Source organism: Orbicella faveolata, unplaced genomic scaffold (genome assembly GCF_042242905.1).
Source record: "Orbicella faveolata isolate gen_17 unplaced genomic scaffold, um_ofav_v1 contig_35, whole genome shotgun sequence".
Taxonomy (NCBI): Eukaryota; Metazoa; Cnidaria; class Anthozoa; order Scleractinia; family Merulinidae; genus Orbicella; species Orbicella faveolata.
The window spans coordinates 19,827,721-19,844,015 of NW_028301564.1; the positions used below are offsets into that span (position 1 = coordinate 19,827,721).

A 16,295-nucleotide genomic window follows, 5' to 3' on the forward strand; every position below is an offset into this window, starting at 1 on the left:
ATAGGATAACAACCAAGAGAAGAAACGTTAAGCAGGTTAATCCCCATTCAAGTCCTTAGGCCCCAGTAATCCGGAGGGGCCTCTTAATTTTATTTTTAGACATGGTACCCAGTCCTTCAGACGGATTTGAGCGGAAGCAACCCATCGACATTGCTATGTCGTCTTGACACCTTTCCCTTGAAAAACCACGTCGGGAAATTGTGATAACTTGTCTGGTTTGTTTTTTTTTACAAGCAGGTAAATTTTGATAGTTGATAAAACACGCACCTAAATATTGAAAGTTTTTATTTTTCATTTCTCATCTGCCTTGGAGATATCATCGACAGTTTTGCATTTTCTGCCATCACTTCGTCCTTTCCTTTCGGTGACTGCTTTAATGTACTACTATATAGCGAGCTAATTGCTTTTACTCATTGTGACGTAGCGCGAAACATTGCAGTGTAGTGTATTGCATTGTAGTGTATTGCAGTGCAGTGTAGTGAGTGCCCTGTAATGCAGTGCTGTGGGCAGTGCTGTGGGCAGTGCTGTGTAGTGCAGTGTAGTAGAGTAGAGTGAGGTGTTGTACAGTGCTATGCAGTGCAGTGCAGTGCAGTGCAATGCAGTGCAATGCAGTGCAGTATAATCGGGCAAGGAATTGATCCACGAAAAGAAAAATGGGAATCACCGAGCATCCGAGAGAGTAAATTGCAGGCGAAGTTGAAGCTCCCGGTGCCAAGCTCTATACTTGCTTAAATATTTCTTCCGTTGTGCACGCGCTTGATATATGACGTGGCGCGACTTTGCGACCTAATTAAATTTCGTGCGCAGAAAGGATGCGCAGTATTACTGGGCGCGAACGTCCCCAAGGATTGTGTTGTTGCTCCAAGTGCTGTCCTCAACAACCAATCAACGTATGTTTTCGTGTCATGTAATTTTGCTTGAATTAACGTCCTATAGCCGCCCATAAGCTTAAGTCTATGTGAATTTCCACTGAAGCGATTGACAGGCGCTTAAGAGCAACAGGTTGCAAATCAGTCAAACATAACAGCGGGGTACCTTTTGTCCTACGACAATCCGGCATTACTAATTTATCCGATTTGGCGGGATATGAACCGAGTTCCGTAAACGTAGGAAACTGAATACAAAAGCAAAAGTTTGAAGTAATTAGCACCGTGTCGGACCCCAAAAATTCCAGCTCGGAGCTTCCATGATTATTCTTCTCTGTGTGACGTTGCTCAAGTGTTTTCTGGCAACCACTGCCGAGACTGGTAACCAGTTAGGTAAGACAATAATATTGTCGACACTTCGCGGATTGTTCTTTTCTGATCATGTCCTCGAGGAGGCATCGTGTTGTCATACGGCATTTTAGAGCCTAAGTGGAACACAAGGGCTTCTTGAAGTTCAGAGCGTCGCGAGTTCCACTTGACACGTTTCAGATGATTTACTAATTAATTCTTTACGCTTTTTCTTTCTCTCTTAATGTTTTTCTTTTTCAAATTTTTAGTTATCTGCCCGCTTGAAAAACGAATGCATGTGAAGGGAAACTAGTTTTTGATAGAAAATGGCATTTTAACCTACAAGAGGTTAAATAGCAGAGTAAATCCATCATTGTACTTACACATGAGCATAAAAAGGCCCAAACAAAGTCAAGATAGCCCGAGGCACAAAATCTTTAAAAGCATGGGTAAACATAACTAACAGGTAAACTCTGCAAGATCATGTCAAATCTTCTTTTGTCTAGAATTCATTACAAGCTATTTCAAAAAATTTTAAGTTACCAAATAAAATACAAATATATTTTAAAGAAATGTGTAAGATACGATTTGCGATCAAACCGCGAATGCTAAGCTGGGCCGGATTGTTTGAAAGCCGGTTAACGCTAAACCAGGGTTAAAAGTTAACCGAAGTATTAATTTTTCTTATATAAAAAAGGTTTTTTACTGCTTACGTTTTGTGTAGTTTGAGCTTAGTCAAGCTCAAAACTGAAGGACAAACAGTATAAACTGAAAACCTCACCGAAAAGTTACAAAACTAAAATCAAAATTCTAGCTAATCCTGGGTTAGCTTAATCGAACTTTGAACAACCCGGCCCTCTGTAGTTTTGGTTAAAACTCTCTCTTAGCGTATAGTTCCGTAACGGACAAACGGTTGATGTAACCTGCATCCCACCAAGGGGGAGTGACTAGGGGTCAGATAGAAGCTCTCGCAAGGTCTCACATAAATGGCTCGATAACCTTTGAGAGAACAACAGGGCAACCAACAGAAACAATGCCACTATTCTCATAACAGTAACAGCTGCTACACTATGACGACAAATAGAATTTCAAGCTTACGAGAGCTGTTTCATTGGTGTCACGTGGCCAGAAAATAGACATTTTACTTTTCTCCCTGCTTAAAAGTTACTTTTGTTCAAGGTTACGACAACCTAGGATGTTGGCATCTCCCGGAAAATGACACAGCAGCAGTTACGAGCTTAGAGGGGCATCACAACGGGCTGGAAGGATTCTACTGGGACAGGTAACGTAGTGATCTAATAACGAGTATACGCAACAAATTATGTTGAAGGAAGCTAGTACCTTTGTCAGATGTAAAACTTGCTTTCCCCAAAGATATTCGAGGACATTTTTCCACGATAATTCAAAGATACTTAGCGATATTCCAAAAACAAAACGAATTTTCTGAAAACTCCCCAAGTTTTTCCGAAGATTTCGGAGGATGCTGTGATGAGAAGATTTTGTGATCGCTTCCGATGACGCGAATTTGGATGATCTTCAATAAAACATATCAGCCAAGTTTATTTAATACTTATTGATTGATCGACTGATTGATTGGTTGATTGATTGATTGATTGATTGATTTATATCAATATTTAACTTAAGGTTCCCAACTGGAGGCTTAACAAATTTATGTTCTACTGTTCCCAGTAAAATGTAATTGCGCGAATCAAGTAGCACACCCCTCACTCAAAGAGCTTGTGCTACCAGACTTATTTCCACTGAGAATCGTATATGGGTGACAATTTACTCCCTAATTTTAGCGAGAAATTTCGGCGTTAATTAATTTATGATATTACATGTGAAATTACAAAATTGCCATGGCAACGTTTGGCGTGTAATTTGTCGATATAATAAACAAGTCAAAAGCCCATGGTGGGAAGCGTAATTTGCCTAGAGGCCCGGGAAATTATTATGAATTTTGACAAAACGCGAGTGAGATTTTTTCCTAATTTCAATCGTCACCATTTGATTACCCCTACTTACTTTATATCAATTTATTTCCAGAGTAAACTCAGTCTTAAAGTGCGCAACAGTCGCGAATGACAAAGGGTTTAAGTATTTTGCGGTTCGTAATGGCGGCGAGTGCTTGGCAGATGACAAGCTTCAAGTGAGATACAAGGACCACGGGGAATCACAAGAATGCTTTGAAGGAGAAGGAGGCCATGAAGCCATCAACGTTTATAACATAACGGGTAAATACAGAAGCAAAATCACTAATTTAACGTTGCTGTAATAAATTATAATATTTCGAGAGGTAGCCACAGCAGCCCTGGTTTTCATGCCGGTCCTCTATCCTGATCGAATTGAAATTTGGAGGTGTTAGTTGTTCAGGAGGGAGGAGACCCAGAGTACCCGGAGAGAAACCCTCGCCGCTAGGCGAGAACCAACAACAAACTCAACACACATATGACACCGGGCCGGAATCGCACCCGGGCCACATTGGTGGGAGGCGAGCGCTTTCACAACAGCGCCATCCTTGCTACCCAGCGGCTTGTGCTGATATTGTCGCTAATAACATGAGACCTCAAAAATACTACGATTCTATTAGAGTTTGGTTGAGAGATCGATTTCTTACTGTTTTTATAAGGTACCATTCCTTCCTTGGAAGACTTTGAAGGGGACATCCTACTCACTAAAGTGCAGAAAGCCATGACTACACCTTTCCATCTTGATGTAGCAGCCGCTGGAGTCTGGGCCCAAGCGGATTTTTTATGGCCTGAAAGAATTGTGCCGTATTACATTCCACCTGATCTTGGTAAGCTTAGCAATACCTTGAACGTCTTCTTTTTTTATCAGGTCTGTAACGCATGCTGTATTGCATTATCGAGTACCCTTTGGCAAACAGTGATCATGTTGTCATGAGAAGACCATGAATGTTTTTTCGTGATTGCGTAATTTAGACATTAAGATCTCGTAATTTATTGGGACAGTAAAGGCTTTAATATTCTCTCCTGTTTCCTTTCACACAAATGTAATATGAAGGTTATGTTTTGTTATTGAGATAACGGTAATGATAATCTTTCGTTTCTTCCGGATTTATTAGCACACTCACTTGCCTCATCCGGCGATGAAACTTTATTTTCGAAACATCAGGATTCGACTAAGAGCCATAATGAAATACATGAACAGTTAATCAACTGCTGAACTCAAATAGGCAGCAGAACACTTGCACCAACTGCGGCCAAATAACAGGGATAAATACAGTGGAATCTCGATTTCTCGAACCCTCATTTTTTCGAACCTCCCGATAACTCGAACCAAAAGTCGTTCCCTCTCCTCAGTTCAACACTGTAATTTTACCCCCGATTTCTCGAACTCTCCGAATTTTTGAACCAATTTTTGTTTCCCCTGGAGGTTCGAAAAATCGGAATTGCACTGTATTATTATATCACTTAGTCTTCGTTTAAAACTTTTTTTATTTTTTCTCGATCAGTCGGGCACCATTTAGCTGATAGGTTTCATCATGGCATGCGTCACTGGTTTGAGCAGACCTGTATCAAGTTTGTCCCCAAGAAAACGGGCCACAGAGACTGGGTCGAGTTATACCGGGAAAAGAACCCGTTAAGTCGCAGGTAACAGAAAGAGTATGAAACCTTGATAAGAAAAATAACTTTTTGGAATTGCTACGCGCCTCGTCGAGTACTTTACTTGTTGACTGAGTCGAGATCATTTTAAGTAAGAGCAACAAGAAAATTTACAAGTAAACCAAAGCGGTCTTTACTATAATGCATACTCCTGTAATTGCGTCTTAAATCAGCACACAGGTACTCCACAAGAATTGGCTCAAGAGTATTTTCAACTGCGTATAAAAATGTCTTATAAAGAACTAAATAGAACTGGCTTTCAGTGGTGAAATCATTGACACCGTTGTTAACCGTTTCATTTTCTGTGGTCTGTCAACTTTTTAAGAGTGCCTGCCTGTAAAAATCAGGCAAATTCTTAATTTCGCGGCAAGGGTCGAAAATTCGATTTCGCTCATATTCTTATGGTAGATAGGCTAGGGCATGACAAAAACTACTAGATAGTTTTTTTGGCAAAATGTCCTTTTCTTTCAAAGAAATATGCAAATTACCAAATTCCGTTAAAATCGTCATTTGACGCACCATTTTATTAAGCAAGTTTGAGAGCCTCGCATGCAAAACCACATTATTCTTCCGTCTTTAAAACACTCAAATATTTTTGTGCAATGTTTAAATGTGTACTGGGTTGATTTTAGGGAATGTTGCGTTGTCTCTTTGGGTGCAAAATAATTAAATTTCGAAGACATGTATTTTATTCACGTAAAAGTACTTCGTGAATATAATTAATTTTCACCATGTGCGAAACCTTCAAATGGATTAAGCTTCTGGTGGTTGAATTGAAGAAGGATGGTCTACAGATTCCTGTAAAAATTTCTTTGGGCAAGTGATTGTGAGCAACGCGAGAGCTTTTCAAAGTACGTTAAAAATGCAAATATTTGACCATCCGTCGTCAAATTTCAATTTACGGGTTGGACGTACATTTTAGCATGCGCCACATGACTTGACTTATGTTAAGTTGAAATAGACACAGAGCTGATAATTTCGAAATGTTCTAAGCTCATTTGCTGTAAAAGGCAGGTCTAAAGCCGATTTGACGTGTTTCTCTCACCATTCGTCGCACATAAAGCAGAAGTTTGCTTTTGTTTACATAACGTCCGATGTACATCGCCAACTGTCGACTTATTTAATGGTCGAATACCATGAATCTGTGACCATCTTTCTGCGCATATGAACATCACTGCATCTGAGTCATTTGTAGATAGTTGCTTGCTTTGCGGTGCGCCAAAATATTAAAAATATTACGTTTGATCGATTGCTGACCATTGCTGATAAGCGTGTCGGCGCAGCACAATCTTACAGCCGTTATTTGTTCGTCACGCAATGCTGTCACGGCATATGCTGCACATTTGGATCTATTTTGTATAGAGCACTCTCAGAGCAAGTGAAACAATTTAATCATAGTTCATCTGTTTGTTCATATATATAATAATATGTGTATATTTATATAATCGTATTCTATTGTGTACGTGACCTCGGTCCAAACTATGTTTGTTTCAGACAACAGCTGATAAAGCTAGTGCCTGTACTCACTAGAATTAAAAAAAAAAAATCACCATAAACAAATTATAGATCAATGAAGCAAGAACTAGCTGAAATAAAAATAGGAAATCACAACGTGTCTAATTCGTGAGAAAAACGGACTAAATTTAATAAGTAATTACGTGAGTAAATAGCCCCGGCCATGCTATTTTGACGTATTTTATTTGCTTAGTGGCGAGGCATTGGTATGTTTGTAACAGAAAATAGAGGACTGTCCAAAATTATTGTCAGTAAAATATTGTAAATAAAACACCTATTGACCGGTTACCTCCGCGGCCACCATTTGGTCGTTCCGATAAGGGTTTCATTATTGTCTTTACCCCTATTAAGCGGCCACCCAAAATTTAAAAACTTTGTTTTGGAAAGGGCGATGGCAGAAAAGAGTCTGAAATCGAAGGTGCATGACGAATTATAATTCAAACACACGCCTATCATGATTGTCTTGAATTGACTCCATGTTCACCAAGAAATTGATAACCCGATAGTGAAAAATTAAATATTCAAGGTACACCAACCTCTATTTAAGCGGCTAGCCCCATTAAGCGGTCACCACCCATTTCCCCGAGGGTAGCCCACTGTATTACATGTAAACCAAAAATAATTGCACAGCGCGAAAAGACCTATTGTAGGTATGAGTTTAGCGTTACAGTATTACGCAGGGTATGTAATTAGCGGTGGTCGAGTAAAAGATAACAACAGGGGTAATGGTAAACTATTCATTCTTTTCATTTCTTAATTTAATCTCTCCCTACTCAATGCGATTGTGTGCTCCCAGTGGTTCCAAGGCTTACGGAGCCTTACGTATTAGGATAGAAATTGTCCTACCCCTACCCCCTAGAATGGGATGACAGCATTGCGTGACGAACAAGGAACCGCTACAAGCACCAAGCCATCAAACCATGATGATCAAACGTAATATTTTGGTGTAGTGCAAAGCAAGCAACTATCTACAAATGACTTAGCCGTTTTTGACTTAGATGCAGTGGTGATCATATGTGTCGAAAGAGGGTCACAGATTCATGATATTCGACCATTAAATAAGTCGACAGTTGGCGATGTACATCGGACGTTATGTAAACAAAAGCAAACTTCTGCTTTATGAGCGACGAATGGTGAGAGAAACACGTCAAATCGGCTTTGGAGCTGCCTTTTACAGCAAATGAGCTTAGAACATTTCGAAATTATCAGCTCTGTGTCTATTTCAACTTAACATAGGTCAAGTCATGTGGCGCATGCTAAAATGTACGTCCAACCCGTAAATTGAAATTTGACGACGGATGGTCAAATATTTGCATTTTTAACGTACTTTGAAAAGCTCTCGCGTTGCTCACAATCACTTGCCCAAAGAAATTTTTACAGGAATCTGTAGACCATCCTTCTTCAATTCAACCACCAGAAGCTTAATCCATTTGAAGGTTTCGCACATGGTGAAAATTAATTATATTCATGAAGTACTTTTACGTGAATAAAATACATGTCTTCGAAATTTAATTATTTTGCACCCAAAGAGACAACGCAACATTCCCTAAAATCAACCCAGTACACATTTAAACATTGCACAAAAATATTTGAGTGTTTTAAAGACGGAAGAATAATGTGGTTTTGCATGCGAGGCTCTCAAACTTGTTTAATAAAATGGTGCGTCAAATGACGATTTTAACGGAATTTGGTAATTTGTATATTTTGCCAAAAAAACTATCTAGTGGTTTTTGTCATGCCCTAGCCTATCTGCCATGAAAGTATGAGCGAAATCGAATTTTCGACCCTTGCCGAGTTATTTTCCATTTTTATGGACAGGGACTCTTAACACCTTTTCAACTTTTCTGTTAATCAATTTGTTACATCACTGTGAGTACTTTCTTCATTTCTACATGCTTAACCTTGTTTCAGATGCGCTTCGTCGATTGGTCGAATTGGTGGCTATCAACCAATCAAACTTGGAGATCACTGTCCTCCTGGTAGCGTCATTCATGAGGTGGGGCACTCGCTTGGCTTATGGCACACACAGTCTCGGCCAGACAGGGACAAATACATACAGATACTTTGGGACAATATACTACCAGGTACTTGTTCAGTTTTGGATGCATTAAAATAAGAAAATCATCACAAAGAGAAATATGAACTTCATAATTAGAATCAATGGCTTGTTTGTGGCAAGCATAAGCTTACTTCGAAAAGAAAGCGACGAATTTGTGAAAACAGCTTAGAGCTTCGTTTGATCTGCTAAGTTCTAAGTAGCCTCACGGCCTGTTTGCTTGACAGTATATTTGCATTGTGGGCAGAAATAAGAGCGGTATATTCCGCTAGGGAATTGAAATGACAGCTGAGCATTTACTTATATTGTTTAACCCCAAAGGAACTCCCCAAGTACTCATTTAAACACCATGCGCGGAGGAAAACACCTCTAGAATTGTGTGACACTATTCGTTCAGGAAATCTGACTGTAATCGATATTTTGACTTAAGAATTTTACGATTAAGTGACCCCCATCTGCATCCTACAGCAGTCTAACCTCCTCTCCCTCCTAACGTGTGATAGATTCTTAAGTATAAACTGAAAATTTTCGGTCATATCCTCCTTACAGGTAAATCGGATCAGTTCAAGAAATACTACCACGGCGGTGGAGACGAACTTAAAGTCAAATACGACTACATGAGTATTATGCATTACGGGAAAGACTATTTCGCAAAACTAGATTCAGAACGAAGGCATTATCTGGTGACAATCAAGACCAAGGACCCGAAGTATCAGAATCGAATTGGCCAAAGACAATACCTGACATCTAACGATCTCCTAATGATAAATACCATGTATGGATGCCCAGGTAATACAAGCCACGATACTACACTACAACGAAATTCTACTTGTTGTAACTGTGGTGTGGTAGCCTTTCCTCAGCGCTTGGACGGTGCACAGTAAGACCGGAAAATTACAGACTAGAATAGTTGAATGTGTTAACAGTGTGAAGTGATCTCAGTGTTATTTCTTTCTTTGTTTTTTTTTTTGAGTAATTTAGGTCAGAACATTTCCTCGTGGCAGTTGATAAAGTGTGCTACGGTAGACCGTGGATTGATGAATGCCTCAATGAAGCGGTCTTATAACGGTTTATAAAGCGTTTTCATTAATCTTTCCAACCGATATCTTCGTTACATCAGTGGGTATAAGTTCCAAAGACTCCACAAAAAAAAAAACAAAAGACAAAAAACAAAAACACACAAAAAAACATATACTTATCTATGTTCCCACACATCATACCATAAATCGTAGCTGCATATATGGAATGGGTGACAAAGAATCCGGAATCAACCAAAGGATTCTGAAATTTCGAAATAAAAAAATCTGCAGGATCCTTTCAGATATTATAGACTACCTCCAGAGGAACGGAAAAACGGAAATGTCCTTACCATTTGCTAAATTTTCAGTTTCCAGTCTCTCATCAGCCGAAAACAATTACGGGAAATCGAATTGTAAATGGTAAGCGCCATCTCGTTTGGTCGGGTTGCTGATTTTGGCAAAAGCCTTACCATTATTCAACGTTCATCTTAACCAGTCTATTCTGACAGATAGTAAGCACCCAAGATCTCCACATAACTTGTTTTCATACGCAGATTATCCACACATGTGGCACACTGGGCATTGGAATGATTGCTCATCTCCATGTGGCTCAGGGAAACAAACACGACACGTTTACTGTGAAAAAAGCGAAGGAGAAAAAGTATCTTCGAAATATTGCAGCAAGACGAAACTACCAGTACAATCTCGTAAATGCTATGGAAAACAATGCGGTAAAGTATGCTCAGTTATTAATTAGGCTCAGTCTGTGTTTGCAGGGCGCTAAGTACGTCATGTTGATTCTGTCCATATATCAGTCAATGGGCCTATCTATCCATTGGGCCATGCCCCCCCCCCCCCCCAAACAAGCACAAGCCTAGTCAGCCGGGTAGGAATATGGAACGTGCAATCTTGGTTTTTATCGATACATTATCATGCACTTTTTGTCCATCAGAGAGTCACTGAGTTAATGGTCCAAAGGGCCATTCTGGAGTCAATTTTTGTCAGCCTTTGTCGATTAACCTTGTTATGATAATGATATACGTCCGTTTTATCGTCTTTCTTATAGAAACCTGTCCACGGGATTGGCTTTTTTTCAACAATGCTTGTTATCAAGTGAACTTAGAAAGGAAAAATATACAAGATGCGACCGATTCGTGCCTGGATAACGGAGCAGGAATTCTAACTCTCAGGAGTAGCGAAGAGGAGACCTTTTTACGAGAAGAACTGGAGAAGGACAATCTGAACAATATATTTTACTGGCTTGGTATGGAATTAAATTATCTTTCAGCAACAATACCTCTCACGATTTTTTTTTCAAGATTTCTAAGACGTTAGAAATAGCTACATATAGCATACAATGAAGCTGAAAGAAAAGGAAGAAAGAAGACAATCAAAATTCACAATGGCGTCACTTCGTACCTTGTTCAGTCACTGAGGATTAGATGTTTTAACTATTTTCTGCTGGAGATATGCACTGTAAATTAGCAAAAATCCTGACTTAATACTTTGTTTTTTGAAAGTTCTTACGAGTGCATAACAGCTTGTTAATCGTACACTAAAATTAACAGTCACAAAAAGAGACCAAACGCACTTTGATTGAAGAATAAAAGAGAACAAAAAAAGAGCAAGCTTTTTCTTTCTCTTAATATGGCAAATGCGCTATTTCTAGGTGCGAAGTATAGCCCAAGCAAAGGTAATTTTGCCTGGCCTGATGATACGGAAGTTGTTTACAACGCATGGAATCCAGGAGAGCCTCGATTTGGATTGGACTGTTCTCTAATGATGAATAGGAAAGGCTGGGGTACAGATAGGTGCGACATGGAACGAAGCTTTATTTGTAAGAAAGGTAGGTTATTATGGTTTGAAAGTGCATGGTTGTCTTCATTTTGAGTCTAAAGGTGCTATGTCTACTTTGGATTTTCAGTACAAGGATAAAAGTATATTGAGAAGTTGCATAGGGTCGCCGATTTCTTTATAGTTGCTGTCCTTAGACAGAAACGTAAATCATGCATTAAAGTTGCGACCTTTGGCGTGAAAACTTTCCGAGTCTAAAACTCTGGCATGTTGTGTAAAAGCACCCATTCTGTTATTGGCTCGTTATTGAATAAAAGGTTATGGCAATATTAACAGCTTAATCCACGCCTATTCAATCTCCAAAAAACCTAGCAAAATAGTCAAACAAAAACATAGCCTTTCCCGTTTTTTAGAACTGAAGAATTACAAGCGAAGTGAAGTCAAGGTAAAGACGGAAAAGAAAGAAGACTACAAGTGGTATGCAGAAGACTGGGACGAGTGTTCGGTTTCTTGTGGTGGAGGCCAAAGAAATAGGAAGACATTTTGCGGTGTTGACAACAAGAGAGAGGTTGAAGACACTTTGTGCGAGGGTATTGTTACTTTCTTTTCTTTTTCACTGGAAACATTCATTTTCATCTGAAAGAACCTTTAAAAGATCATTCCAATTTTATTACCTTTGTTTCTATAAAAGGTAAATTGTGGAATAGTTGCAACAAACATAAGGTTTTATCTCGCATAGATCCTCCACCCGCAGCATGGCAAGAATGCAACGTGGAACCATGCCCCTCTGAATATAAATGGAACGTGGGAGACTGGCAAGACTGCAGTAGGACTTGTGGAGGTGGAACCAAACGCCGAACAAAGATGTGTGTTGGAAAAAATATGATATCTACCTCCTGGAAATTGTGCAAGGACAAAGCACCAGTTACTAAACAGAAGTAAGAGAAATTATTACTTTCTATCAAACGTAAAAATGCGACCAATTTCGTTGCAATTTGCAGAATATTTTATAAACACGAACGGAGATAGTATCGCTCAGTGGCGAGGGAATTACAACAATGAATTTTATGCCAACATAGGTGCAACACTGAGCCTTGTCCAAGAAGAAAGATTCAACCATCACCATCACCAGTCTGGAAGGTGAGTACATGTGAAAGTAAGTTTAACCTAATTAAAAATTATTCCACGAGCGCACTTTGGATTTCAGAAGATTGATAGCCAAGACTATGAAAACTCTTGAACTGCAATATCCAATGATCCAGTTTTTTTATATTTGTTCTTCTCCATTCTCCCAATAAATGAATAAAACAAAGCGGAAATAAAACACACCACCTCCATACTGTAGGTCTGCCCATTTCCAACCGACAAGCTAATAAATTTACAGCCCCAGCAAGTGATACGCATGGTATTTCATGTAAGAGTGATGGAAACAATTTTGCACTTTGCACACGCCTTGCAGGCTTGTGGCTTTAAATTACTCTGAAAACGCTTTGGCTGTTGGTCTAAATATCCATAAATTAATTTCCGCTCTAAGACCAACTTTTAAAATGAAGATGATTGACAGCGAATACAAGCGCATTACACGTGGATAAGTTGCAAATAGGGCGTAAGTGTTCATCCTAGCAACATGCAACAACAACAAAAACATCATGAACAGAAGCAGCAACAGCATTTGACACCGAATTAGTAACAGGTACACGCTAATAACAGTAGGGAAGAAAAGGTAGGATTAGCGAAACGTTCTTTTGCATGTTTGCATGTTTAATTTTTTGCATGTTTATGTCTTCGTAGATGAGCTCTTGGAGCAAGTGTTCTAAGACTTGTGGATCTGGGCATCAGATAAGAGGTGTATTTTGTTCCAGGAGCAACAATAAACCACTAAATACGTCGGCTTGTGATGGGAAAACAAAACCCACTGATCTGCGGCGGTGTTTTTTGAAGGAATGCATACTTAAAAGAGGTTTGTATTTAAAATGAAAAAATGTACATTTCTATTCACAAAAAAATATCTTAGAACATAAGCAAACGATATTTGCTCTTTGATATTGAAACTCGTTTTATTGTTTCTATCAAGAAGTTCAAAGTACACTTTTCAGTCTTTGGCAAGTGCATAAGTCTCGCGCTACGTTTTCTTGAAGCTTCACGCGGAATTTTCCTCAGAGCGCGTTCGACGTACTGCTTTTCGAATCACCCGTACTAACGTTAATATTCAAACTGATAAAGGCTCAAGCACCAGCCGAAACGTCTTGAACGAAACATAAAAAAAAAAAAAAATAGTCAGTGTCAAACCATTATCTCACAGTTTAAAGCATCAATTGCATTTACTTTGATGTAGTTATATTATATCATTCGGCATAGCTCAAAATTTTTGCATAATAATTTCTCAAGATGGGCTTTTGATTTTATCTATTGGCTTGTTGGACGCCGATTCAAACGGTCCTGTTGGTGTCTTCCCCAGTTAAAGAACTGTCTCAACCAAGTGTGCAGCGAAGTCAACATATTTCTCTTGACTCCACCTGGAACATTGTGATACTCATAAGGGAAGGGAACTAATCTCTGATCTTCCTTTTAAAAATAACAATCGACTTTTGTTTCTTTGCAAAGTCCACAGGTGCTCTGATAGTCACGTGATGTGTAAAACTTGGGCGAAGCAGGGGAGTTGCAAGACTAGTGCGTGGGTTCGATCAAAATGTCGACGTCGATGCAAGACATGTTAAACACACGTGGACCAGAGACGATTCAAAATGAACGATCTATTTTCCTGGGCACAGAATGATAATGCGCCTAAATAATAAAATAATGTTATAGGATTTCATCAGGGCTAGATGCTGTAGAGATAGATAGATCTAGTGGATAGATCACGTGTGTCCGTGAATGTGTGTCCTAAGTAGGCATATCTGATGTTTTGTTGTAAAATTCGAAGAAAATGTTTGTAAGTTACCATGGTTGTAAGACTGCGAGGCTCGCAATTCGGTCTCTTATCACACCAGATAACACAATTGAAAGAATAATTTGTTATTTAGCAGGAAGATTTTCCACAACAATGCGCGCCCTCATTGGCTACTTCGTGGACACATGACGTTTAACAATAAAATTGTTTCCCACCAAAAGTCTCTGAGTGACAACACTGCAAAATCTATGACGTCAGAGGGTAACATTGCGCTGTAACCCGCTATTGTTGACCGTCTTTGCACGTTAATTCTTTTTAATTTATTCTTTGTGCTATATCACAAATCACTTCAGGAAACGAAATTAACTGTTTCCCTCAGGACCAGCCATTAAGTGTTTATTGTGGACCACGGATACGTTTAAAGATATTAAGTTTCCTGTGGAACAGCGTGTAGGACGGTTAGTTAAAAAGGATAAAGACTAGACGGGGAGACCTCTGGTCTCTTCCGTTCTCGTCATACTTTGTGCTTCTCCCTGAATAAGCGAATGCCTCGAAGAGGCCGGATTATGTACAGAGCCGAATGACATGAGGTCATTTGACTGATGTATGGCAGAATAGGCCATTTTACAGTTGTGTGCTTAGCTACCTGGCCTTTGAATGCAAGCGAGGCTAGAGGTGACCTTGCTTTGATACAGACCTCTCTGCTTTTCTCATTCAGATTCCAACTAGTTAGCATGAGAACAACTTGATTTACCCGACAAAAGTGGTGAGGTCTGTATCAAAACAAGGTCACCTTCAGCCTCGCTGCCATTCAGAGGCCAGGTCACTGAGCAAACAACTGTAAAATGGTCTATTGGATGGAATTATATCACACGTTAAATTACAAGATAAGAGCTATCCTGTTTTTGACAGACATGAAAAATAGGACGCCATTTAAGTGTATCTATCATATTGAAGTGGACGAAAATCCCAGGCAGGCGTGCTTTAATCCCAGGCATGAAGCAAAAACTGCCCGATTGACGGATTCAGCGAACGTGTTCAGCTAACGTGTTCACACCCTTGTTGTCACCCAATTCAGACCACGTGACGATTCATTTGGGAGGTTACAATTGTGTAAATTGTCAAACGCAGCTGACTACATGTGGGCATGTACAAAGGGAACAATTGTAACCTCCTGAATGAATCGTCATATGATCTGAATTGAGTGGTAACAAGGATTTAAACATGTTAGTCAAATCCACCCATTATACACAGTTTGACTAGTTTCGCGAGCTTTACAGCGGGTAAAATTTTCTTCTCAACCTAGATTCAAAACCTGAAAAGTGTCGTCGAACTCTTACTCCAAAGATTTCAAATCATATCACCTTGACCTCCAGTGCTTTCAATTACAAGGATACCGGCCGTTTAAGTTTTTAAAGTGAAAAGTTATTGAAGGTCACATAATTTATTTAACAATTATTTTCCAAACACGAAGTGAATCTCGGCGGATATTTGCCGAGTTTCATTGTGCCGAATAATTTTTTAGTACAATTACCATAGGTGAATTTCGAGAGCTACAAGACATCGAACTAAAACATCGTAAACAACACACGCCAAGTGTTCGCCTGCGTACGTCTATGTAACATCAATCTTAATTTGGCGCTAAAACACATGTACATGAAAGAAACACTCACTGTGACAAAAACAATCTTCAGGTACCTTTGTTTCATCTTTGATAACTTCGTGAGCAAGTGTAAATAGCACCTGAAATGTGTAGCTCCGTTCTGCCAGATCTGACAAATTTCTCAAATGGCTGGCCAAATACGAAACCAAGGTTAAATGCTTCCAAAATCATTTCTTGACGGCATGTTGATCCATGGTTCTCGCAAATCATTTTTCTAAATTCCCAATGCTTTGAATATGCTGGAGTTAATTGGAGTGATGTCTCCAGAATAAACAACACTGACCCAGCCGCCATAATTGTCCAATGTGGATTACTTAGTAACCGCTCACTGATCTCGCGAGGAAAATGCGAGTCGATTACTGAGTTTCTCGGCCTGTCAAAATTCCAGATTTTGACTGGTTTACTGGTTGAGATATATTCGCCTTCAGAAAGTGTACTTAAGACTGATAATAGTATAGTAGAGTAAAGGAAATATCAGGTATTATCACCTGTGAACAACTGTTCAGAGATTAAAGGAA

General features: G+C 39.3%; 1 protein-coding gene across 1 annotated transcript; it reads left to right on the forward strand.

The window, feature by feature from the left end:
• Positions 1–1,060: 1,060 nt before the first annotated feature.
• LOC110051436 (uncharacterized) lies at positions 1,061–14,334 on the forward strand. Its single transcript, XM_089273781.1, has 15 exons — positions 1,061–1,259; positions 2,394–2,496; positions 3,261–3,448; positions 3,844–4,011; positions 4,690–4,828; positions 8,267–8,439; positions 8,961–9,200; positions 9,985–10,161; positions 10,497–10,694; positions 11,100–11,276; positions 11,638–11,814; positions 11,964–12,162; positions 12,304–12,364; positions 13,016–13,184; positions 13,829–14,334. The coding sequence occupies exons 1-15, from the start codon at positions 1,187–1,189 to the stop codon at positions 13,939–13,941; spliced, it is 2,355 nt and encodes a 784-aa protein (XP_089129907.1). The 5' UTR covers positions 1,061–1,186; the 3' UTR covers positions 13,942–14,334.
• The last annotated feature ends 1,961 nt before the right edge of the window (positions 14,335–16,295 follow it).